General features: G+C 41.0%; 1 protein-coding gene across 2 annotated transcripts in view; it reads left to right on the plus strand.

Annotated features, from left to right (window-relative positions):
- Positions 1-27,129, plus strand: part of DMGDH (dimethylglycine dehydrogenase) — a 54,750-nt gene that overhangs the window by 20,534 nt on the left and 7,087 nt on the right. For both annotated transcript variants that reach the window (XM_059694244.1, XM_059694245.1), the window contains 7 exons: positions 2,298-2,467; positions 2,856-3,009; positions 4,623-4,788; positions 5,262-5,392; positions 6,615-6,832; positions 8,129-8,286; positions 13,258-13,317. In XM_059694244.1, coding sequence (XP_059550227.1) covers positions 2,298-2,467; positions 2,856-3,009; positions 4,623-4,788; positions 5,262-5,392; positions 6,615-6,832; positions 8,129-8,286; positions 13,258-13,317 — 1,057 coding nt within the window. The remainder of the gene's footprint in view (positions 1-2,297; positions 2,468-2,855; positions 3,010-4,622; positions 4,789-5,261; positions 5,393-6,614; positions 6,833-8,128; positions 8,287-13,257; positions 13,318-27,129) is intronic.

Genomic DNA, 27,129 nt, shown 5'->3' on the forward strand with positions numbered 1-27,129 from the left:
GTTTCATCACAATCTAGTAAGTTTTTCTGCTTCTTGGTGACTAACACAGTGCCTCCCCCCCAAAAAAAGTTTAATTAATTATATTGAGTTGAATCTTGTTTTCTTGGCTTAGAACTGATTATAAACAGAAAATTTAAAGAGGGGAGAATGCTATAAAAATGTAACATGTGACAGTTTAACAGACACAGACACTCAAAAACCTAGCAGCTGGGCCTTTGAGAAGAAACAGGTTCTGCAGATTAATGCTAGAGATGGAAAAAGAATCTAACTCTCCTCATCATGTTCCCTTTCACTTCATACATTATTTCCTTATGAACATTTTATCAACCGGGCATCCTCTGTTGTTACAACAGCCACCAGGTATTGCTTGCCTACTATGTGCTTTTAAATGTCACGTCAATTCATTCTTCATCAACACTATAAAGAAAATGAGCACATAAAGAAAATGAGAAGATTAAAGCTCAGGGTGGTTACACAACTTGCCCAAGGTCCTGCAGCTAGTAGTGGAAGAACAAAAATCATACCCAGATCTCCTTATTCTATGAGTTTAGCTACTAAAATAGGGGCTCTGAATAGAGGTTTCATAACACTTAGTTATGTGGCATTTTACATATAAATTGGTGATGGTTAGAGAGTGGACATTATTAAAAGATTTATTTTTTTAAAAGAAATTAGATTTGATTCAGGATTATCCCCTAACACTAGCACCCTGCCCCACTTGTTTGCTCATGGGCATTGTTGAGAGGGAAAGAATATGATGGTGTAGCAATGAGACCAAAGGAAACCAAAGTATAAGCCTGGCTATGCTCAAGGACACTGCCAGGGATGTGAATTCTGTCACGTGTGTCTTGGCTGAAAAAAAGATATAGAACCATCAAAGTCAAGTCCAATAAGAGGGAGTATACACTGGGGTCAGATGACTGACTTTTTATGCTGAATCTGCCCTTTATTGTTGTGTGACCTTATTTAACACCTATGTGCGGATTGGTTTTCTCACTGGCAAAATAGAGTTGCTGAAGAATTAATCAGTTGGTACATGTTAGATGGAAACAATGCCTAGAAAATAGTAAGCACTTTCAATAAATGTCAGTAAAAGTTTATGCAGTTTCAAGTCTTGTATACAGTACCTCTAGCTCTCAAAGATGGCAACTGTTGTATTTCATACCTTGGGCCTGGGTAAGTGAATAAACATTTTAAGCATGTCTTTCATAATTATTTTAAGCACATATTTAATCATTTTTCTTGCATTCTTAAAGCTTAGTGAGGTTGTTTGTGGATAATTTGGATGACCTGCCTTTCTTCTTTAAGCTATCAAGAGAACTACCCATTGCTGAGTTTTTATTCTGCTGGAGAAATAGCCCTCTAACACATTTAGGCACTTGCTTTTATCAAATAGCAAACCTGGTAAAAGTTAGTTGACATTTCCAATCTTTGCTAAGCTCCTCCCAAGCACTTAGAACCTGGCTGTTAAGGTGCTGTGATTTGAGTCCTGTAATTTCTTGCATTTAGAGGTCTGCTCATGAAGCTCCTTTTCATGGTCATCTCTCCATAAGCCCCTGCTCAGCCAGTTCCCCAGAAGCCTCTCTTAAACCACAGATGAACCCACGGTAAAGTCCTTCACTAGACGAGAGTGAGTGGGCGGAACAGCACACAGCCAACATTAAATTATGATCCCTCCATCTATATCACATTATTTGCCACAATCATGTTCTTGGTTTTAAAGCATCTTCATATGGAAATAAAAAACAAGCCCATCTTCTACACCAAATGACCCGTTAGTTACAAAATACAGGAGCCAGTGTTCCTTTCTGCCTCCTCCCCACAAGTCCCAGGGTGAGTGCCTCTTGTCTGACTGCTTCTAAGATAATGGCCCAAGATCCTGGCACAGGACTAAATTGGTCCAAGAAGAGATGAGCATCCTACTCCACAGTGTACATGTTTCTGCAAATTCCCAATCAGGATAATCACAGCTCAAGAGGGCTGATCAGGTGTCAACTACATCTGCCTGTTGCTTCCTTCACCCCATTTTCCTAAAGTGAGCATCCTTACTAGCTAAGAGTTGTAGGCTTCTTTGTATGTATGCATCTCTTAAAACTGGAAACAAACTAGCTACAAAGTCAGGTGCATTTAATTTAATTTAAATATGTTTTCTTTTTTGAGGAAAAAATATGATAGCATAAAGATTATGAATAGCACAGAACACCCCAATTTTAAGGCCCTATAAAATATTTGGACATGTTTTGTTGTTTGAAAATAACACGTGTCAGTAACAGTATATGTATCTCTATTTTTGAAAGATATGGCATAATCCACGCCGGCGGGGTAGGGAAATATCTCAGTGACTGGATTCTGCATGGAGAGCCTCCTTTTGACCTAATAGAATTGGATCCCAATCGATATGGCAAATGGACAACCACTCAGTACACGGAGGCCAAAGCAAGAGAGTCATATGGATTCAACAATATTGGTAAAGTGCAAATTTACTGTGTCTACAGAGTGTGTGCAAAATGGACTTGCGGCGCCTATGACTCTAGATGCTTTTTGTTCTGTGCATTTTGGTGGGAGTGGTTAGGGAGTCTGAAAAGCCTTGTGCCTCTAAGATGCAACAGGAAATCTATATTAATGTATATATTTCATGTGCAGAGTGCATCAGTGATTTTCGGTTTTAAATTCATTTTGACTTTCCCCTTGGATGATCAATATAAAAATGACAGCATTGAGGGTTTTGTTTTACATCAATTTAATACAGGTATATGCTTCTGGGTTTTAGATACTGCTCTCCATTTTGTGAATCCCTTCAAAGCATTTGCTAGCTTTGGTTATATGCTGTTACAGTCCTGGGTTTTCTTTTTCAGTTGGGTACCCTAAAGAAGAACGGTTTGCTGGGAGGCCGACTCAGCGAGTCAGTGGGCTTTATAAAACCCTGGAGTCTAAATGTTCCATGGGATTCCATGCAGGCTGGGAACAGCCACACTGGTTCTACAAACTGGGCCAGGACACTGGGTACAGGTAAGTAAATGACTTGACCTGCCTGGGGCTCTGACTGCAGAATGCAATTTCAGAGGTGGGATGGAGGGACATCAGTGCCAATTCCCCTCCCACCCTATCGCTCCATCTCATTCCTACAACATTTACTTTCTGGCAGTGGAGCCATTAGTCTATCCCACATGACACTGGCCCACATCTAGGACCCATCTGGCCCCACGAGCCCTACACCAGCCCCGATGAAACCTCGGCTTGGCATTTCCCAGGAGCTCAGAGGAACCTTCTCACCCCCTCCAAATCCTCACATGCCTTCGGTTGGCTCCTAAACGTTTGTCCCAGCTTAGGAGGCCTGGTTGAATCACATAGTATGGAAATAGTATGGAAATATAGGTCTTCTAGTTATCAAGGAATAGCTCAAAGCAACTATCTCTCAGTGTGTGTATATCAAGTCACGCAAATTGTATGCACTGTTGATAAAGGAGGGGAAAGGATCATTTACGTAGCATTTGAGGTTAAGCTAAAACATAAAGACTGTCACTAAAACAATTCTCCGAACTCCTCTAGAGTGGTTGCCTTTGTTTTACTTGGATTACCTGTCATCATTGGACTTGGGATTTATAGTGATTACATATTTTTTTTCTCATGAGAATTCATAACCCAAGAGAAGACAAATAGCAAATCTAGGAATTAAGTTACCTTTTTTTATTGCTTATTTAAAAACGGTTTTGATGTCTACTTTAACACCAGACCTAAATGGTGCAAAATATAGTAGAGGGCCAGTTGTTGATTACTTTATTTGGGCTCCCCAGGCAGCCAGTCTAGATGATCTGGGGGCAAAATATTGGTTTGGTTTTCCCTAAATGACTCAGATAAATACCAGATCTATTCTTAACCTTGTGCTGTTTGGATCTGGCTTGTTTCTTCTACTAGTTTAATAATTAAACTACTGAAAACTCATTTTGCAGACTTAGCATCCTGCTCTGAAGTTAAAATACCACATTAGGAGTCCACTTCATCAAGTAGAAGGGACCCTGCATAATGAATCGGAGACCTTTGTTCCAGGGCCAGCTCTGTCAGGAAATAATGCAAAGCCTTGGAATTCACCTTGTGTCTTTTCTCTAAAAAATGAAGATGTTGGGTCAGATCCTTGCCTAGTCCCGGTGTGGAGCCTGTGAATGCAGAATACGGGCCTCACCCAGACCTGCTGCATCAGAAGCTGTCTTTTAATAAGGGCAATGATTTTATTTGCATTAATATTTCAGGAGTGCTGGACAAGATAGCTCCACCCCCATATATTCTGAATTAGGTCCAAAAGGTCAGCATTTTTAAAATGCTCCTTAGGCGACCACAGGACTGGTTGACTTCTAAGCTCTCTTCCAGATTTGAAAGCCCACATGTCCTATCTTATTTTCTAGTTAATAGGTAATTTATTCACTATGAAATGGGTTAAAAAAGACATATGAGTAACTTTAAAAAATCAGATTCCAACATAGATGTATGATTTGCAGAGTAGAATTTTAGGTTGCATTTTTTTCCCCAAATAGAATTTACTAGGTGAATAGGGTTAATTAAAATATCCTTATTCTGTAATTTTCTGAAAATGAATGACAGTTGTTTTATGACAAACTGTGTTTCAGGCCAAGTTTTCGCCGCACAAACTGGTTTGAGCCAGTGGGCTCTGAGTATAAACAAGTTATGCAAAGAGTAGGGGTGATTGACCTGTCACCATTTGGCAAGTTTAACATCAAAGGCCAAGATTCTACTAGATTGTTGGACCATCTCTTTGCAAATGTCATTCCAAAGGTAAATAACCTTATAATGGTACAAGGTTCAAGATTGTGGCCTGTTTAACTCTGTCCTCTCATTTAAAACAAAAAAATAGAAACCCTGAATATGTTATTTTAATCCACTTAATGATTTTGGTGTGAACACTAGAACCCTTCAACTGACCAAGAATATTCTAGCTAATTTTTTAATTTAAATTTTTATTGAATGAGTTATCATCCAAGGATCTTATGAACTTTGCTTAATTCTGTCAATAGGAACTACAACTTTGACTGAAGTATAATTTTTATGACAAATAATTGTAATTTAAACTGAGAACTTCAAAATTAATCTTGGACTTAGGTTTGTAAGTAATTCAATCAAGTGATATAAATTAAAAGATTCAGATGTTTTTCATTGTTGACACCCACATTTTTATTTCCATGTTGGTTTAAAAGGGATACATAAAATTTTTGTTTCATCCTGAGATAATTTTAAATTCTTTTGTGCAGGTGGGTTTTACAAACATAAGTCACATGTTAACACCAAAAGGTCGAGTGTATGCTGAGCTGACTGTTTCTCACCAGTCTCCTGGGGAGTTTTTATTAATAACTGGTTCTGGATCAGAACTTCATGATCTTAGGTAAGTGTGCACCTAGTAAGACAATTGTATACGGATTAAACATTGACTCTGTCTTAAGATGAGTTTTTCTTTCACCAGTAGTTGAAAGTACAACTTTAATTCTTAAACCTTGTTGATTCGAATAAACTTCATGTCTATACGGAAATTATTGAAAGTGAGGGACCCTGTCTCCACCCCCTTCCAAAAGGGAATTCCTATTTATGGGCATCATCATTGTGTCAGAACTCTTTTTACATATTGTATTAATTACCTCTCTTAATAGATATATATTTGCATGGTATACACTATTCCCATTTTCAGATGAAACTGAAGTTTGTATTAAAGTAACTTGCAGAAGCCAGGCCTTTCTATTCTGATGCCCACATTTAGTAAGCTGCCTCCCTGGGGTATCTTCTCCCTTTTTCATGCTTTATGCTCTCTGGTCCACAGTTGGATCTAAATTGTTGACCGTCAGGTTGATCCTTCACAAGAATCTTTAGAATTTGGAATATTATTGTTTACTAAATGTCAGACTAGGAATGAATAGGTGTAAAAGTTGGGCAAGAGAAATCTTGACGCTGACAGATTCTCACTCTAGTTATAAAATGATGCAAATTAGATCTTCCAATCCAGGATGTATTGGGAGCCATTTTGGTAGTAGCTTAGCTTTGTGTAAATCCAGGTGATCCTCTTACAATAGACGTGTGTAGTTCTAGGGACTGCTCAATAAATCATAAACAAGCTCTATAACCGGGTTCCAATAACTCATCAGGACAGAAATGGAAACTAGTCTTTAGAGTTTTTATATTTTCCTTGTGATTGTCAGAGTAATTCTGTGTCTGATGGCAGGCCCATTATTAACTTTTGGCAGCATGAGTGTGCCTCCTGTGTACAGGTATCAGAGAAAATTTGGGTTTAATTAATTTTTGAAGATTGAGTCATTAGTTTAAATACAATAGGGCTATCACTATTTAATTGTATGCCAGAGCTCATTTCAATTGAAGGATCCTTCTGTACTGTGAAAAATTACCCCCAGTTTATATAAGCAGGTGGTTTACAGAGAATCACTTAACATGTCTGGGACCCAGTTTCCTCAACTTTAAAAATTAGGTGATTATATGAAACGACGCCCTGGGGACTTTCTGGTAATTCTAGACACCAAGTATGTCTTCAGAGAAATAATATGTTACCAACATGCATTATTCAAGCAAGATTTAACACAATGTTTATGACTCAAATGCAGATGGATTGAAGAAGAGGCAGTCAAAGGTGGATATGATGTTGAAATTAAAAACGTAACTGATGAGCTTGGAGTCCTTGGAGTTGCAGGGCCACATGCAAGAAAGGTCCTTCAGAAACTGACCTCTGAAGATCTTAGTGATGATGTCTTCAAGTTTCTTCAAACCAAGTCTTTAAAAGTTTCCAACATTCCTGTCACTGCTATTAGGATATCTTATACTGGTAAGAATCAGAAAATAATTTAGAGTAAAATTTAAAAGAAGCTACCAAAAATGCGCTCTCTCTCTCTCTCTCTCTCTCTCTCTCTCTCTCTCTCTCTCTCTCTCGTATAATTTTGGAGAAAGAGTTCTCCTGCCCAACTTTTATGACAATTCTCTCTCTGCACTTTTAGCCTGAGAGATCATTCCACAAATTTCCAATTATAAGGGTAGATAAAAGAATGGGAAGATGACGGCTGCTGGAATAGTTGGAAGGGTTGACAGAATATTTAGGCCAGTGAACTCTATCTGGGAACAATCAAGGTCGTCTCCCATAGAGACCATCTTGAATGTATCAGGCACCTCTCTTGCAGCATTCCTGTTTTCCATCTTCCTTTCTAGGCTCTAAGTGTATTGAGGAAGTCTTCATATAGTACCTAACCTTGTACATAGTAGGTATTCAGAACAAGAGTTGAATGAATTTTCTTCACCTCCCCATTGGTGCTCTGGGCTCCCGTCTAACTTCCTCTAGACCTCCTTGTCTTTTCACAGAAGGAGTACTTGGTGCCCAGGCATGTGTTCAAGTACATGTTGCTCTTGCTTTGGTGGTGTCCTGGAAAAACACACCACCACCAGCCCTCAACATTGGGGAACAAGGAGAACACACAGTACAAAGGCTGTAGCCCTTCCCTGGCATCTGTGTACCTTTTCCCCACCCTCTCCCACCTAACCTTGGCAAAGTGGGGACAGAGTAAAGCACGAGCAGAACAAAAAATAAGCAGACTGGGTTGGGTTTCATTTCCTTTGGTTTTTGCCTATAGCTCTAATGGTGAGAGGAATGACCAGGTGGGGAAGAAAGGGGGAGTAGGAGGGATTAGAGACTGTGACTGTCCCTCAATGAAGACCGTTTGAATAAGTGTCAGTTGCCTGTTTTTCTAAGCCTTGTGATTTTGGGGCAAGGGATTGGGAGTAGAGTTTTCTAAACCTTGAACCCCTTATCTAGATAAACTATGCCATGCTAATTACTCAACATCATGAAGCCAGTCAGGGGTCAAGATGAACTCCTCCTGCACTACAGTCTTTCTACGTCATGTGAAGAGGTGTCCTAGATACCGCCCTCTGTGTGAGAGACAGGATTGGGCATGAATTTTGCAGTAGGTTTTTGTTGCATTTTTTCCTTATGAACTGTTCTTTTAAAACTCAGCAATGTCTATGTTGCATAAATGGCATCTCTCCATTTATTTATGTGTTTTAGCTAATGCATACTATTCCTTGTGACCATTGTTCTTACTCTGATGTGGCACTTGTGGGTTTCTTTTAGGTGAGCTGGGTTGGGAGCTGTATCACCGACGAGAAGATTCTGTGGCACTGTATAGCGCCATCATGGATGCAGGCCAGGAGGAGGGAATCGACAATTTTGGCACATATGCCATGAATGCACTAAGACTGGAGAAAGCTTTCAGAGCCTGGGGGTCCGAGGTTTGAAATGCCAACATCTTCATTAAAATGTTGTTTATCGTATCTGATTTTTATATAAGGGCTAGTTTTATTTTTTTCATTCTTTATTTTTACAAGGGCTAGTTTTAACTGCGTTAACATTGGCTCTGACTGTAAGAGAAGTTATGTATTATTAGGTAACTTTATTTAATTAGAGGAATAGGTTTTTCTTCTCATTTTCCTAGTTGAAAGTTTAGTATAATTATGATGTAATGTTTATTCTGCCTAATGCCTCCTCTTGGCAAAGAGCCCTGGACACTGTCTCTGACTGTGTGTGGCGCTGTAGCTGTTCTGAGGGAGCCTGCCTACCCCCCACAATAGGAGGACCACCTTTTAAATTCTTCCTCCTCCTCCTCCTTTTTCTCCTCCTCCTCCTCTGCCATGCTGCCCATTATCATTTTCTTCTTAGCCTATTCCCTTTGGGGAAATAACAACAAACGGGTTTTTTTCTGAGGAGCACAGTTGATGGTCTAGGACCGTGGTCGGCAAACTGCGGCTCGCGAGTCAAATGCGGCTCTTTGGCCCCTTGAGTGTGGCTCTTCCTAAGCCTTAGGAGTACCCTAATTAAGTTAATAACAGTGTACCTACCTATATAGTTTAAGTTTAAAAAATTTGGCTCTCAAAAGAAATTTCAATCATTGTTCTGTTGATATTTGGCTCTGTTGACTAATGAGTTTGCCAACCACTGCTCTAGGATATGTTGTCTAGCCTACTTCTACCATTAATAATGGGAACTAAGGATTTTTATTTGTATTGTTACACACCATTTTCATATGCATCTTGTCATGTACCTTCTCAATTCTGATTATTGATGATTCTTGGACAAGGAGTTGAGACTTTATCCCCATTCTGCACCCAATCACACTAAGAAACAGTAAGCAATGTTGATCAGGTTACATGAAGTGGCCAAACTATGGTTCAAACTCTTTTCTCCTATTTATCTCCAGCATGACAGACTATCTCTGAACCCCTCAATTTTTTCAGATTCCTAGTTGTTTCCTTAGAAGACATTGAGGTTTTAGGCTTGAAAAGTGAGATGAGGAATAGCTGTAAACGGTGTACATTAGAGAGGGGTCTCTTGGGTCTGAATTTATCCTCCAGCACACATGTGGCCTTGACTCTCCAGGGCCTCTGTTTTCTTTCCTATAAAATAGAGATAATCTTTCTCCTACAGAGTTACAGATATCTACACTAATAAAAGAGAAAAATGGTAATTGGTGTACGACGATACCCTTTTCATTGGCTAATCAGGGCTATATGCAAATTAACTGCCAACTAAGATTGGCAGTTAACTGCCAACAAGATGGCGGTTAATTTGCATATGTAGGCACAATGCAGGGAGGCAAAAGGGAAAGCAGGAAGAAGCCCCCTGCCACGGACAGTGATCGGAAACCCAGGGGGGAGCTAAGAGCCATGATCGGAGAATCAGGCGCCTTTGCCGCCCTGGCCAGTGATAGCAGGAAGTAGGGGTGGAGCCAGCGATGGGAGCTGGGCACGGTCGAAGCTGGCAGTCCCGGGAGCTAGGGGTCCCTTGCCTGGGCCTAAAGCGGAGCCCACGATCGCGGGGCCGCTGCAGCTGCGGGTCCCTGCTGCCCGGGCCGGACGCCTAGTCCAGAGGCATTAGGCCTGGGCAGGGGCAGAGCCTGCAACCGCGGGGAGCTGGGGGTCCCTGCCCAGGCCTGACACCTCTGCTGGAGGCCTCAGGCCTGGTCAAGGGGTCGATCCAGTGATTGGTGATCGGAGGGTGATGAGGGTCAACTCCTCTGGCCGAGGCATCAGGCCTGGGCGGGGGCCAGAGCCAGTGATCTGGGGGAGATGGGGGTCCCCTGTCCAAGCCTGACACCTCTGGCGGAGGTGTCAGGCCTGGGCAAGGGGCCGATCCTGCGATGGAGGGTGATGGGGGTCAACGCCTGAGGGCTCCCAGTATGTGAGAGGGGGCAGGCTGGGCTGAGGGACACTCCCCCCCCCCCACACACCCAGTGCACGAATTTCGTGCACCGGGCCCCTAGTTAGTCTATAAAGTGCCTAGCATATAATAGAATGAATTCAACTGGAGAGCAAAGGGGGTTGGGAAGCCCAGGCAGGGCCCCCTGGGCAGTTAAACTATGGGCAGAAGCAAGTGGGCTTTGAGGTGGGGAGGGCAGCCTCCTGGAGCCACTGTAAGAAGGGCCCTGAGGCCGGTGGGCATTTTGCAGGAGAGATATTCTATCAAGGGGTTCCCAGCCTACTACCAGGGCCTTAGATGAGGATGCAGCAGGGAGAGTCCCCGCACTGCTCCCCAAGGAATGAAGCTACAGAAGCAGTCCTTGGAGGCCGGCATTTCTCTACCCTCCTGCCTTTTATATCTCCTGCCTTCTCTGGAAGCCATCCTCTTAACAACTTTTCTCCATCCCAGGTCCCTGATTTCCCAGCAGTACCAGTAGGCCCTCTAGTGGTATCAAGCAGTAAATACTATTCTGGGCTTTGTTTTAATCACCACCACCACCACCCTCCCTCCCCCCCCCCACCCCCTCCGCCAAAGGAGAAATTCTAAAACTTTGAGCAGATAGAAAAATAATTAAAATTAATTAGAAAATATGAGACCACATCATTTTATATAATGTGAAACAAGCTTATATTACTCATTTGATTTATGTTAGTGCTGATGTCATTTTTCTTAAACGTTTGCCTACTTTTTATGAGGTTTAGACAAGTTCTCTTGGAGCAAAAGGGACAAATACCAACAAAATAAACAAACAGACAAGAACATTAACTTCAGGTTTAATCGCAAGTAGCTGTGTTAGCTTTGACTGGAGGTATATTGTAATAACGCAACTGCATTAGAAAAGATTGAGGCCCATCTCCATCCAGCCTGCAGGCTCCGGACCCAGCAGCCAGCCCTGGCGGCTCATCCTAGCAAGCAGTCACCACTTAGAGGAGACAGCGTAAGGAATTCCTCTTATTACCTGTGGCATTTAAATATTTATGAGATTTAAAAATTGTAACTGCAGTTCTGATTCACGGATCTTCAAAGAAAGCAGAGAACATAAGATCTACACCACGGGCAGGTTGGGCAGATTTGAAGACAGCCTAAAACAGTAGCTGGAAAGATAATGGTGAAGAAAACAGTTGGTTCCTGTTCTCACAGAACTTGAAGTTTAGTGAGGAAGAGAAAACCAAAGAAGCAAGGAACTGCTAAGTGTTAAGACCTGTTTGAGACGCGGTGGTGTCAGTAAGGCCTCAGTTTCCTGCCTTCAGCCCGCGCAATTTGGACAGCTGCTGCTTTCATACTCCCCTACATGACTGCTGTCACTCTCCATAATGCTGCCCCTGTTCGCCTCCTATCAGTGACACTGGCACAGTAGCTCCAGAACAATGCTTGTCTGTTAAATTTCACCACGCTTTTATGCGTTGCTACCATTTATGTTTATTATAAGCAAGTTCATGCTCTGAATTCCTAAGGGAAGTGTATCAACAAATTAAACAAGGCTGGCCTTGGACTGGGATTGCTGAGTTGTTAAGGACTTTCTGTTGTGGCAAACGTCCAGAAAACCACCTTTTTTTTTTTTTTGCTGTACGTGTGTGGAGCAGTGCTCCCTTTTGGTCTGGGTTCTCTGTATATGTTTGTTCAGACCATCCTTTCCTACCAAATGCAGCTGCAAATTCATGGCAAACAAGTCTTCTGACTCAGACTACTGCTGGTCATCTGGAGCAAGTGCGCGTAGCATGTTGACTTGCTCGTCACTTTTGTAGTGGCAGTTTGGGCTCAGATGTAGCACAGAAACTCCACTGGAACCTTGAGAACAAAGGTGATGTGCTTCATATGACCACTACTGCAGCAGAATGGTCTATGTCATTTTCCTTCTTTGGTTTTCTTCCTGACTATATCCCTGATTTTCAGAAAATTTACTTACTGGTGGAAGCCAATTTACATGGATTAGCCCTCTATTACAGGGGTGGGGAACCTTTTTTTTTCCAGGGGCCATTTGGATATTTATAATGTCATTCACAGGCCATACAAAATTATCAGCTTAAAAATTAGCCTGCTACCAGACACTTAATTAACTCACTCCTAGTGCCTTGGCAGGGCCAGACCAAATGATTGCGCAGGCCGCATACAGCCCCTGGGCCAGACGTTCCCCAGTCCTGCTCTGTGTATACATTGCTCTGTGTCCTGTTAACCATGAATGAACACATCTACTTTCCGGAAGTGTATGATGAAAGGATAAAATAGTCCTGTGATGATTATGATTCTCAGGGATTGGGAAAATATTCATAAGTTATTTCTTCTGCTCTGAAATTTTCAACCAATTAGTCAAGGCTGACAGTGACATTGATGGGTCCTGATAACCAAGAAACCTAAATGAAGCCATTTTATGAATTATTTTAAAGGATATCTTTAAGAGGATCAGGTGAAACATTTATGCCTATACTCCTTTTTAATCCCAGAAAATAAAACCAAAGGACTATAAAAAAAAAAAAGATTGAGAGTCCACATATGCTTTTTCCTTTCCTCTTTTCCTGAATTCCATAGAAATCATTTCCCTACCATCTGCTTTCCCCTCTACTTATCCTAAATCCTCACTAATTGTAAGATAAGCAATTTACTTCATAACTTTTCAAAACCTAAATATGCAAAATTATTACATAAAAGTATATGAAAGTCTTGTTTTTGGAAGGAACATCATGTTGTGGTATCTCTCAGCTATTTATTATAATAAAAGTCATGGAAACAAACTGTGAATTTTAGTTTCTACTTTGCTATTGAAATATCTGAAAGGCTACATTTGAATTTTAGATTTTAAAGATCACTTTAAGGACCAGTAAATAATTATCATTTTTCAGAATTTATATTTAAAATAAAAAAGTATTCTCTTTTAAAAAAAATGACACGAAAATAAACAAACAAAACCATGAAAGTTACTGAAATTATTTGCACTCGTCTAAGGTTTAAAATGTGTGTTTCCCTTTTAGATGAACTGCGATACAAATCCCTTGGAAGCTGGATTGGAATATTTTGTAAAGCTAAATAAGGTATGTTTGCATTCCAAAGTGCACTTGAGGTAAATCTTAAAATTATGCTGTTTCATGGCAGAACCTTGCTTTAAAATTTAACCAAGTGTGATTATAGGACAAATGAGTTGAACAGAAAAGCTAAGCATTGCTCAAGTGCGTCATATGAAGCTTTCTCAAAATGTGATGTCAGGCCAAACTATTGCAGTGTGCTTGTAGAGGTAAGATAGCTGAATCGAGAACTTCAAAGACCAGATCTACATTCTAAGATGAAATTAGTCAGGACCAGATGTCAGCAGACATCCTTGAAAAACCTGGAGCCGTGCACAGCCACACATCAGCACCCAAACATGCTGATGAATGGGCTCTGCCTGGTGCTCACAGCACCAAGCAACCTCGCCTCAGCACATCTGTCCATCTGCTTTTCAGCATCTTTGTATGTAACTGCAACATCTGAGCATAAGCCAATGACACATTTCAAATGTGTTCAGCATAAAATAGGTATTTACTGAGCAGCCAATGCAGGCCCAAAGAAGCATAACTGATACTGACATTCTAAAGGGAACTCCTGTATCAGTGGTTTTCAAAGTGCAGTTAGCAGACAGAACACATCAGCAGCATTTGGGAGCTTGTGAGAAAGGCAATCACTTGGGTTCCATACCAGACCTACTAAATCAGAATCTCTGCGGCTCAGGCCAAGAAATCTGTTTTACCAAACTGCAGGGGGTTCTGGTGCACCTACAGTTTGAGAAGCATCACCCTATTTAATTATTGTGGAAAAACATATTGAGGCCAATTTATTACAGCTTAGCTTAGCTATATAAGCCCCATAAGTATTTGTATGAGGTTATCCCTTTGTTTGGATGGAATGTTGTGTCTCTCCATAATTTGTGTGTTAAAGCCCTTAATCTCCATAATGTTATTTGGAGGTGGGGCCCTTGTGAGGTCATTAGGTTTAGGAGATCCTGAGGTGGGGCCTCCATGTTGGAATTCATGTTCTTATAAGAGAAAGAGAAACCGGAAGCTCCCTCTCTGTACATCTAAGGACACAGTGAGAAGGTCAGGGAGAGGACACTACAGGGGGACTGGATTGACCAGCACCTGGATCTTCCCAGCCTCCAGAACTGTGAAAGAAATTCCTGTTGCTGAAGCCACCCAGTCTGTGGGACTTTGTTGTAGCAGCTTAAGCTGACTCACACAGCCACTGAGCAGTGTTTTGGTCACTCTGAGAACTCGATAGAGTTGCAGTTAGTCTGTAGGTTGGAACAGCAGCTGCTGCTGTTTGGGATACTTGTGAGAATTCCAATTACAAGCTGTTCTGCCTTAGGTGCTAATAAGCTAAAGTAAAGGCTATTCCCCAGCCTATGGAAATATGTGAGCACATGCATATGAATCAGACTAAGGAACTTTTTTAAAAAAATATTTATTGTTGAGATTATTATAGATGTTCCTCTTTTTCCTCCTCTTTGCCCCACCCCACCCCAGGCCTTTGCCACCCTATTGTCTGTGTCCATAGGTAATGCATATATACATATAAGATCTTGTTTAATCTCTTCCTGCCCCTTCACCCCGCTTCCGAGAATCATCAGTCTGTTCCATTTCCATGCCTCTGATTCTATTTTATTCACCAGTTTATTCTGTTCATTAGATTTCTTATTTGTTTATTTTGATTTTTAGATTCAGTTGTTGATAGGTATGTATTTGTTGCCATTTTGTTGTTCATATTTTTCTTCTTCTTCTTCTTCTTCTTCTTCTTCTTCTTCTTCTTCTTCTTCTTCTTCTTCTTCTTCTTCTTCTCCTCCTCCTCCTCCTCCTCCTCCTCCTCCTCCTCCTCCTCCTCCTCCTTCTCCTTCTTCTCCCCCTTCTTAAAGAATACCCTTCAGCTCTAACCGGTTTGGCTCAGTGGATAGAGCGTCGGCCTGCGGACTGAAAGGTCCCAGGTTTGATTCCGGTCACAGGCATGTACCTTGGTTGCAGGCACTTCCCCAGTGGGAGGTGTGCAGGAGGCAGCTGATCAATGTTTCTCTCCCATCGATGTTTCTAACTCTCTATCCCTCTCCCTTCCTCTCTGTAAAAAATCAATAAAAAATATACTAAAAAAAAAAAAAAGAATACCCTTCAACATTTCATATAATACTGGTTTGGTGGTGATGAACTCCTTTAGCTTTTTCTTGTTTGTTAAGCTCTTTATCTGACCTTCAGTTCTGAATGATAGCTTTGCTGGGTAAAGTAATCTTGGTTGTAGGTTCTTGCTATTCATCACTTTGAATATTTCTTGCCACTCCCTTCTGCTCTGCATAGTTTCTGTTGAGAAATCAGCTGACAGTCATATGGGCATTCCCTTGTAGGTAACTAACTGTTTTTCTCTTGCTGCTTTTAAGATTCTCTCTTTGTCTTTAGCCCTTAGCATTTTAATTATGATGTGTCTTGGTGTGGTCCTCTTTGAGTTCCTTTTGTGTGGGACTCTCTGTACTTGTAAGTTTATTTCTTTTACCAGGTAAGGGAAGTTTTCTGTCATCATTTCTTCAAACAGGTCCTTAATCTCTCTCTCTCTCTCTCTCTCTTCCTCTGGCACCCCCACAATGCAAATGTTGGTATGCTTGAAGTTGTCCCAGAGGCTCCTTATAACATCCTCACATTTTTGGATTTTTTCTTTTTGCTCTTCTGGTTGGGTGTTTTTTGCTTCCTCATATTTCAAATCGTTGATTTGATTCTCAGAATCCTCCACTCCACTGTTGAATCCCTGTATATTATTCTTTATTTCAGTCAGTGTATGCTTAATTCATAACTGGTCCTTTTACATTTTTTTTGGAGGTCTCTAGAACAGCGGTTCTCAACCTGTGGATCGTGACCCCTTTGGGGGTCGAACGACCCTTCACAGGGGTTGCCTAAATATATCCTTCATATCAGATATTTACATTATGATTCATAACAGTAGCAAAATTACAGTTATGAAGTAGCAATGAAAATAATTTTATGGTTGGGGGTCACCACAACATGAGGAACTATATTAAAGGGTCGTGGCATTAGAAAGGCTGAGAACCACTGCTCTAGAAGATCCCTGAGTAACCTCATAACCATGGTTTTGAACTCTATATCCAGTAGTCTTCTCTCTCCCATTTCTTTCATTTGCAACATGCCTCCCTATCTCTGCATTTTGGCTGCTTCCCTGTGTTTGTTTCTAGTATTGAATAGAGCTGCTATGTCTCCTTGAGTTGATAGAGTGGCCTTGTGTAGTAGGTGTTCTGTAGGGCCCAGTGGCTCAGCCTCCCCAGTCACCTGAGCTGGGAGCTCTAGGTGCACCCCTTTGTGGGCTGTGGTCACAGTCTTGTTGTAGTTGAGACTTGATTGATGTTGGTGTCACTGGGAGGAATCGACCTCTAGGCCAATTGGCTTTGGGGACCAGCTGCCACTACAAGTGGGAGAGCTGTTTCTCCCCTTTGCCCCCCTCCACCCTATGGACTTGCTTCAGTGGGGCTTTGGTGCTCACTGAGTCTGCCCCTTGAGTATGTTGTTTATGGATGTCAAGAGTTGTAATCCGGTATGGTCTGACACTGACCACTGAGTACACTGGCTCTTGGGTCTCCAGGGAGGTGCAAAGTCAGCCACTCCCTGGGACCATCCAGCAGGAGCTACAGAGAGATCTTCAGATTCCTCCTCTTTGTATCAGGTTTGGAAGTATCCAGATGAGGCCCAGATATAAAGCAAGGCAGGCTGGTGCTGGTGCCAGGTCTTGGGCCTTTTATTGATAAGTTTGGGGCTCCCTGACCCAGTTGCAGCTTGTTTGAGAGATTTTATCCGAGTAAGGAAAGGCCATTCATATGTAAAAGCTGCTGCACACAGCTTAGATGAGGTTGTAAATTGGATGAGGCTGGGTCTTAGGAAATCACCAGGGCGAAGCAAACAGAAATGGCTGCCAATCAATCCTGCAGCGGGGGAGGTCCCAGCATAGAAACAATGATCCCTGCATCTGGGAGAAAGCCCCCCCTCCTTCCCCCGAGTTCCTGCCCCAGTGCCAGACAATCCAGTTCCTCCTCATATGCATCTGTGTTCCCCAGAGCCTTGCCCTGGTGCTAGAGCTCAGAGGAAGCAGGACCTGGTAAGTTCAGTTCATAGTGCAGGCCTTTTAAGAGGAACAGCTGGGTCTCTAGCAGCCTCTGTGTCACTGAGCCCCAATCTGCACTAGTTTTTCAGCCTGTAGTTCTTACTGCCTGTAGGGACTTCTTTTCCCAGCTCTTGGACCCTGGGCTGGGGGTCTGGTGTGGGGCTGGGACCCCTTGCTCCTCTGGGTGGCCTCCACAGAGATAATCTCCCTCCTGATTAAAAAAGCAGCACACATGGGTGCTGGATCAGTTTGTTCAAGCCTCTGCACCTCCTACCAGCCTCAGTGTGCTTCCTTCTTTACTTCTCTAGTTGTAGGAATTCCATTCAGCCAGCTTTCCAGCAGTTATGGATGATGGTTGTTCTGCATTTTAGTTGTAATTTTGATGTGGTTGTGGGAGGCGGCAAGTACAAATGTGTACTTATGCCGCCATCTTCCAAGATCCGAGCCTAAGGAACTTTTTAATGCCCTGCATCAGTTCCCCAATCCTGAGCTAAGATATTAACATAAACATGTATATTTACAGTATTAGATTTTAGGAAAAAGAGCCTCCTCCTAACGGGTTTTAAAGGGACTCTCTTTCTGTGCATATTCCCCTTGACTTTTATTTTTATGACGTACCATCTGCCTCCAGACCAGAGAAAGCAGGTGCTTGGAATTTCAGCAGACCTTAGCAGCAGATTGCTCCTCTGCTCACAGAATTTAAAATAATAATAAAAATGGCCTGGCTCTTGAAAGCACTAAAGTTCTGTTGTTGGTCACCATTAGATAAACAGATCACTCTCTCTTTTACTTCAGTGTTTGGGTATTATTGTTTGAGAATAAGGCACAGATAAATTATCTCTTCGTATTGAAAATGGGTTTTAGAAATCCCTTTATGGTTATAAGCAGGTGTGGATTACATATTTATTAGTTCCTCTAAAATTATTTCAATAACCAAAGCCCAGCTCAGAACTAAGTTAGTTTAACAGTTAGTGATTTTGATGTACGGTGTGTTTTTATGATTTCTGAATTGTTGCTGCTATTCTGGTGTCACAAAGGTCATTTCTAATGCTTTCACTGGGTGACGGTCCATGCAGCACAAGGACCTGGACCTCCCGGAGCCCATCTTCTTCAATTATGTTGACTCAGGTGGTCAGTGGGTATCACCCTGGCCATATGGATGTTTGCTCATTTCTAAACAGATGAATAGGTTGAATCAACTTTGTTTAGATCCTACATACTTGATTTTATTGCTGTTTACTTTATTGCATTTCACAGATGTTGTGGTTTTGGGGTTTTGTTTGTTTGTTTTTACACATGGAAGGCAATGTCTCGATACTTGAGTATTGCAGTAGAGCAAGTTGTAATCTTTCCGCTGGTACAGAGTCTTGCCTTCCATGTGTAAAAACACAATATCAATGAAGCACAATATAGCAAACAGCAATAAAGCCAGGTATGCCTCCCTGGAGAATTCCCTGCTTGACCCTTAAGCATTTACACAAGGACCGTATAAGCCATAATAATGAGAAAAATGTAGAGATGTCCCAGTGGGAGGTCCTCTGAAGATCCCTCAGTCCCACTTCCTTATTTGAGGACGAGGACACTAAAGGCAGAGAGGCAAAGAGAACTACGTGCTGTCAGTAGGGTCAGCCCAGGTTGAGCTCTGACCTCACTGTTGTGCTTTCTCACCCATCACTTTTCCCAGCAAGGTCCTTTCCCATAAAGACTGTATCAGCCTTGCATAACTGCCCAGGATTTCCTTTTTCTGGGAACATATATCATAGAATTTACATGAACTACACTTCATTAATTAAAGCCCCCATAGTCATGGTTTTGTTATAACAAATTCTGTGTTTTATGGTAGGATCAGAATAGCTGCTTTGCCCATTTTAAGAAGGAAAATAGGTGACTGAGGAGATGGATCATTAGGCTTCATTAGAGTGAACTGAATTCTTGTCAAATTAGTACAAAGGTAGGGAAAGAAAAATGGAATATGGAAGAAATCTTGGATGGCCAAGGAAGATGGTGTGATGGTACTTGCCTTCCTTACTTCTTAGAGTTGTTTGAGCTTCAGTTCCCCCATGGCATTGGCTTAACTGAAGTAGATAAACATGTGCACACAATTCATTCATCTGGCCAACATTTACTATTAAGTTTCATTTATTAAACCCCTTGCTAGGCCACAGGTCTAAAAGTTACAGCTATAACTCCTGGGTGCTCTCAGATCTCATGAAGCTTGAACCATATGGTGTTTCAGGAACTAATGCTGTAGGAAACATTCTTAACATTAATTGTGAAAATATGGTATGGCCCGCAGGAGGAGTTCAGCTGAGCACAGGGCCTGGGAAGGAAGCGTTAACCAGAACTGTGATGCAGGTGAAAATAATGCTTGTATATACTTTTAAATCTCCTCAGCTAAACCCCCTGTAGCTGAAACAACTCATACTATTGTTCTTACTGGTATTAGAATTTGTTCCAAAGGAAGTTACTTTTGGGGGAAAGATGTGTGTGTGTGTTTTTTAACTTGGAAATGAAAAAATGCATTCATCAAGAGCAAAAGGAAAATCAGCCACCTTAAAGTGGAGTCATATGTATTCTTGGAATTTTCCTTTTGGAATTACTAAATCTTTGTCCATTTCCAGAGAGCCTCAGCCAAGAGTCACAGAGAATCAAGTACTAAGTGTAACGTGTTTAAGCAGATCAGAATATTTTTTCTATAAAATCCCCCACCCCCTTCTTTCTCTCCCTGTCTTTTCCTGTCTTGGGTTTCTAACCAGAGAAATGGAATGAAATGTAATATATATATTAATCACAAGTTAGAAGACAATGTTGATTCTAGAAAATGCAAGGTCTCTCTTTGTAGAAAAATTATTTAAAGCATAACTATTCATGAAGCAAAATAAAACAAAAACCGATATAGTAGCAAAGAGCTTATCACCAGCCCTACTACATTCCTAAGTATTCAATAAATATTAGCATTTTAGAAAACATCAAAGTGGAAATAAATCATGTTGACAGACAACAGGTTAGAAAGAAATTTTTAATATGCTATAGTGGTAAAAGTACCCAACTCTGTTGGGGATATTTTAGGTAAGTAGTAGTAGGAATTGAGGAGGCAGAAAATTTTCAGTGCCTCTCAGTCTTGACTGTGTATTAGAATCATTGGGAGTATGATTCTTTTAAATCATATGATGATTTTTTTCCTACTTGCAAACTATATTTGCCACCGTGCTCCCCCAGTAAATGGAATTATATTGTAATGATATTGCAAAGAGGCTACCAGCATTCTGCACACTATGTTCATCAGAGCATTCTTTTATTTTTGTTTTTATTTTTAAAATTAATTTGCTTAAACCCTTCACCTTTTTCACCTAGTCCCCCAGGTCCCCACCCCTCTGACAGCTGTCAGTCTGTTCTCTGTATCTATGCGTCTGTTTCTATTTTGTTTGTTAGCTTATTTTGTTCATTAGATTCTACATATAAATGACATCATATGGTACTTGTGTTTCTCTGACTGGCTTATTTCACTTAGCATTATACTTTCCAGGTCCACCTATGTTTCGCAAAGGGTAAGATTTCCTTCTTTTTTATGGATGAGTGGTATTCCAGCTTTTTTATCCACTCATCTATTGATGGCACTAGGTCTGCTTCCAAATCTTGGCTATTGTAAATAGTGGTACAGTGAACATAGGGGTGCATATATTCTTTCTAATTAGTGTTTTGGGTTTCTTCTGGTACATTGCCAGAAGTGGAATTGCTGCGTCATAAGGCAGTTCCATTTTTAATTTTTTGAGGAAACTCCATACTGCTTCCCACAGTGGCTGCACCAGGCTGCATTCCCACCAACAGTGCACGAGGGTTTCCTTTTCTCCACATCCTTGCCAACATTTGTTGTTTGTTGATTTATTGATGATAGCCATCTGACAGGTATGAGGTGATATTTCATTGTGATTTTAATTTGCATTTCTCTGATGATTAGTGACATTAAGCATCTTTACATATGTCTATTGGCCATTGGTATGTCCTCTTTGGAGAAGTGCCTATTCAAGTCCTTTCCCCATTTTTTAATTGGATTGTCTGTTTGTTTGTTTTTTTGGTGTTGAGTTTTATAAGTTCTTTATAAATTTTGGATATTAACCCCTTATCAGATGTATCATTGGTGAGCATGTTCTTCCATTCAGTGGGCTGTCTTTTCATTTTGTTAATGGTTTCCTTTGCTGTGCAAAAACTTTTTAGTTAGGTGTAGTCTCATTTGTTTATTTTGTTTGTTTCCCTTGCCCTAGGCGATAAATCAGAAAAAATATTGCTAGGAGAAAGGTCAGAGATTTACTGCTGTTTTCTTCTAGAATTTTTATGGTTTTGAGTCTAACATTTAAGTCTTTAATCCATTTTGAGTTTATTCTTGTATATGGTGTAAGAAGGTGGTCTAGCTTTTTTTTTTTTTTGCATGTATCTAATTTTTTTCTAACACATTTTGTTTAATAGATTATCTTTTTCCCATTATATGTTCTTGCCTCCTTTGTCAAATTCAAAAAAAAACACAACTTTGAAAAACAAAGTTTCAGGACTATCACTAAACCTGATTTAAGCTACAGTAATGAAGACAGTATGGTATTCGTATCAAGAAAGACAAATACAGCCCTGGCCGGTTTGGCTCACTGGATAGAGCATCGGCCTGGGGACTGAAGAGTCCCAGGTTCGATTCAGATCAAGGGCATGTACCTTGGTTGCAGGCACATCCCCAGTAGCGGGTGTTCAGGAGGCAGCTTATCGATGCTTCTCTCTCATCGATATTTCTAACTCTCTGTCCCTCTCCCTTCCTCTCTGTAAAAAATCAATAAAATAGATTTTTTTAAAAAAAGAAAGACAAATACAGGTCTGGCTGGTGTGGCTCAGTGGTGAGCCTCAACTTATCTACTAGGAGGTCATGGTTCGATTCCTGGTGAGAGCACATGCCCTGATTTTGGGCTCCATCCCCAATAGGGGACGTGCAGGAGGCACCTGATCACTGATTCTCTCTCATCAATGATGTTTCTAGCTCTTTCTCCCTTTCCCTTCTTCTCTGAAATCAATAAAATATATATATTTTTTAAATTAATAAATTAAAAAGATAAGCCAAAGCTATTTTTAAGCCATAGTCTCAGTGCCCTAGAAATTTATGTTTCGCAAAGACTTGAATAGCTATTTATATGATTAATTTGGCAGTGACTCATTAAAGAAATGTATTTCTGTTCTCAGGTCATCTTGAAAGCACCAGTTTCAATCACAGCACTTACTTTCAGGCATATTTTCCTCTCTCACTCATAATTAATAATTTCCTTGGGAGGAAAGCCCCGTAAAATGAGAATGAAATGCCATTGCCCTACTTTAAATCTTCCCGTCGGGCACCAGGTTAGCTTGGGAGGGAGACTTGTCTCAAGAGGCAGGTGTCCCTTCTCTGTGTTATAAGTGTGTGTTCCTTATATTTAATTAGATTTCTCTTGTTTATTACAGTATTGTTTTCATCCATGTCTGAGAATAATATTGCTGACAAGATCACTTCCTAATTCAGGGATATGTAGATGTAGATGTCAAATTTCATTAGTATTAACCTTCAGGGTATTTTCAAATCCTTTTATGTAGTACAAAAATATTATTGTGTAGTGAATATATTTCAAAATAGGTTTGGGCTACCTAGGAGTAATTTAACAGAAATATTCTTTTGAGTATTTATATCAGCTGGGTCTGCCTATGATAGTCTCCAGGTGCGGTCATTAATAAAATATCTATCTATCTATCTATATAAAAGCCTAAGCAACCGTCACAACCGAATGGATGACTGAATAGGCCAGCAGGGGGGTTAGTGAGGGGCGACCAAATGACTGAACAGCAGGCTATGTGGGGCAACCAGGCTGGCAGGGGGGGCAGTTAGGGGTGACCAGGCTGGCAGGGGGAGGCAGTTAGGGGTGACTGGGGGGGGCAGTGAGGGGTGATCAGGCAGGCAGGCAGGTGAGCAGTTAGGAGCCAGTGGTCCCAGATTGTGAGAGGGATATTCCCGAGGGATTGGGCCTAAACCAGCAGTCAGAACTCCCCCGAGGGGTCCCAGATTGGAGAGGGTGCAGGCTGGGCTGAGGGGACCCCTTTCCCTCCTCCCCCTGTGCACGAATTTCATGCATCGGGCCTCTAGTGTATGGATGAATAAAGGTGTGAGTTATGTTGCCATGTAACTGAGCGTTAACTTTGCTGGGCCTTTCTCTTCCATAAACTGGGGTAAAGCTGTCTCTCTCATAGGAACATCATGAGGATTAAATGAGCTCGTAAATGTACAACCCTCAGAATGTACAACTAGCACAGTGTCTAGCACATAGCAAGTGCCTAATAAATTGTAACTATTATTATTTCTTTTTTACTGCTTATTACTTCAATTTTTCTCTTCTAAAATGAGTATTCTGGGGTTGTTTCCCCTTTTCCGATTTTTTTTGATTAGTTGATACCTTATGTCCCTGCTTAGACTTGGGTAAAATTATGAATTTGGCAAAAATTGAGTTACACGCCCCTTCCAGTGCATCTCATTCCCTTCCACCCCTTAGCACCTGCCCCAACAGCTCTCATCCAGCACCCCCAAAAGGACCATTTCTGAAAGCTCTGCTTGTGGCCAACTTTCTCACAGCCCCCCCAAAGGTGTAGCAGATATTGGCTTAAGGGGCAGCGTGGAGGCCCTCATAGTCGATGAAAATAATAGAGCTGGGACTTTTGACAGCTTCATTCTTAAGCAGTTTGTTGATTTCTTTGGCCAAGTTCATTTACTTAGACCCCAGATCCACCATCTATGGGTTCTTGTGAAGATCAAATTATAATGTAAATGCAAGGACTTTTAGGAAAGGCTATGCAGATAACAGCCATTATGAAATCTCATTTTTAACAATTCAGTTCAAACTACTTCTTCTACAAAATTGTTACTGATAGAATGCTACCCCAGCCCCACTCTCCCACCCCAGAACTGATCATACTCTTTAAAAAAATTAAAAAAAGAATATATATATATATATATATATATATATATATATAATTTTAATTGATTTCAGAGAGGAAGGGTGAGAGAGATAGAAACATCAATGATGAGAGAGAATCACTGATTGGCTGCCTCCTGCACACCCCACACTGGGGATTAAGTCACAACCTGAGCATGTGCCCCGACTGGGAATCTAACGGTGACCTCCTGGTTCACAGGTCAATGCTCAACCACTGAGCCACGCCGGCCGGGCGATCACACTTTGCCGAGCCCCCATTGCACAGACCCCTATCATAGAATCTGCTTGTTTGCATTTCTGCCTTCACACATTAGACATTCTTGTCTTAAATTTATAAAATGCTGTGATTTTTACACTCCCACTGAACAAACAGAACCAGCATTGAGTCTTGTTTCAAACTGGTGTAGCTGATTTGTATGCTATAATGTATACTGTTCTATCATGTTTCCCATAATCTCAAACTGTTCTCCTTTCCTCTGATGTATTGAAACAAAAAAGGGGGGGAGGGGGATCAGTAACTGTCAACAATAAAGATAAATTTTTCAAAAACTGAGGAGACACAGATCATTTCAAGACCTGGCCTGTTATGATGTGGAGGGAAGAGGTCACATCTTAGCAGGGCCTCCCAGAAACTATGAGACCATGTTCTACTTAGCTCCAAATACCCCGTGCCTGACACAGTGTATGAAACATAGCAGGGCAATAATAACAGTTGAATAAATAATTAAAAGAAAATTATTTACTAGGGACTCAGGAAAACCCCAAACTTTTAAGATCTAAGTGAATCTCTAACAGTAAAGATTCAGATTTCATAACAGGAGACAAAGAAACAACAACTCTCCTCCTCCTCCTCTTCCCCTTCCTCCTCTTTTTCCTCCTCCTCCTCCATCTCCTGGCACTCCATAAATCATATTATGTAGTGTGCGTTAGCCTCTCTTATTATTGTAAGAGCTTTTCCGCACAAAGTGTGAGGCCATACAGGAACTCTAAAAAGCACACTTTGTCATGTAAGTCTTCTTTTAAAAAGATAGAAAAAACGTGTTGCTGTTATTATTGAGTTCTTTCTGTGTTTAGATATCCAAGTTTGAACTATAATGAACATTGGTTTGTTATGACTTTAATCATAAATTTTTCCTACACATGAATTCAAACGAATCAAGCTCTTCCTATGGGTTTGTTTTGTTTTCCCCTAGCAGTCCTGTCTTAAATAACATGGGGTCTAGTCTTCTTTGAAATTTTCTCTGGTTTCATAATGCAGCTTTAAGATTGGTTCTCACCATCTGGATCACACTGGGAAAGGGGAAAGAACTGGGCTTTCATTTTGCATTTATTTTAACCTTGGCCAATGTAAACTTTCTCCAGCTTCCAGTGCAGGTCAGCAATTTAAAGTTGCAATATCCATAGAAATCATATCGTGTTGTCCTGTCCTAGAAGTTCTGAGTTAGTGCAGGGCAGAACTGGAGTCTCAGGCAGAGTGTGTGCGGACCCTGCCGCTGCTTAACCGAGAGGTTAAGGGGACTTATTGCACCCAACCCAAAATGGTTGGTGTGCAGAAAGAGCTGCATAAATCCTAAATGTTGGATTTAGGATTTATACAGCTCTCTTAAAATCTTAAATTTAAGAGTGCAGGGGACATTTTTAGCATGAAATGTTGTTTCCTCTCTTCTTTGGCCAATGAAAAAATTTAAGTTGTTGTTCCCTGTCTTTTCTTTTGAGAGTAGTTAGTCTGTATATGAGAATTGTTTTTGAGAATTTCATTTTCCACACTGTAACTCTAATTAAATCTCATCCATAGAGATGTGATTTGTATGTCACAAATTCCCCTTTTCCCCATAAGATAGGAGATGCTTGTTTGAGCACATTTAATGTGGACTCTTCACCCCAGCATTCCATCCTTTGCACTCTTCCTGCTCTTAGCCCCTGACTGGTGTCTCACACTTACCTGGCATTCTGATTGGATAGAATTGTATCTCCTTTATTTGCTAAGTGTCTCCACTGAGGAGTCATTGCTCACCTGTTTGTTGTAAGGTGTTATTAATAGATGTAAAAGTCCTGAAGTTTGCATGATTCCTACTCTCTTTTTTTTTTCACATATAAGATTGGATTCAAGGTTATCCCTGGAACAATGTCACTCTCACTCACTCGCCTTGCATTGGGCACCAAAGGGATGTGTCAGGAATAGGAATGTCACCTGTCATGTGTTGCATGGAAGGAGAAACAGAAGGTGGGAACGCTCAGTGTTAGAGAATAAGCTCTTTGATCAAAATGTCTTTGTCTAATTTTGTGTCTGACAAATTTCCAAGATGAGTTAATGAGTACAACCCAATAGGTTAATACGTCCCCCAGACCATTATTCCAAAGAAGGAGAAGACGTGAGGCATTTTGCGGTTGTTTTTGGCATCACATTTCAAAAAGTGAATTTCCTTCTTGTAAAAGGCTTACTGCACGTAGAAACTGAGGAGGGCTTTGCTCGCTGCCGGCCAGGACCACCATCCAGAGCCATTAGGTATAAGGGTCACTTTCATAACCCACCATCGCAATATCTCACCTTATGTTTTTCTGCCTAGTGGTTCCGGTAAAATTGTTATCACAAGTTAGTACCCTTAAGTCTAACTTATTCAGAAGGAATAGGTGGCTGATATTGTCATTTGAGGACTAAGAAATATTTGTCTAGACATCTGATCCAATCTGTATTTTTATTGAATGTGTAATTGGTGAGAAAATAGCAAAGACAAATTT

This window comes from Myotis daubentonii, chromosome 4 (assembly GCF_963259705.1).
Source record: "Myotis daubentonii chromosome 4, mMyoDau2.1, whole genome shotgun sequence".
In the NCBI taxonomy this organism is placed as follows: domain Eukaryota; kingdom Metazoa; phylum Chordata; class Mammalia; order Chiroptera; family Vespertilionidae; genus Myotis; species Myotis daubentonii.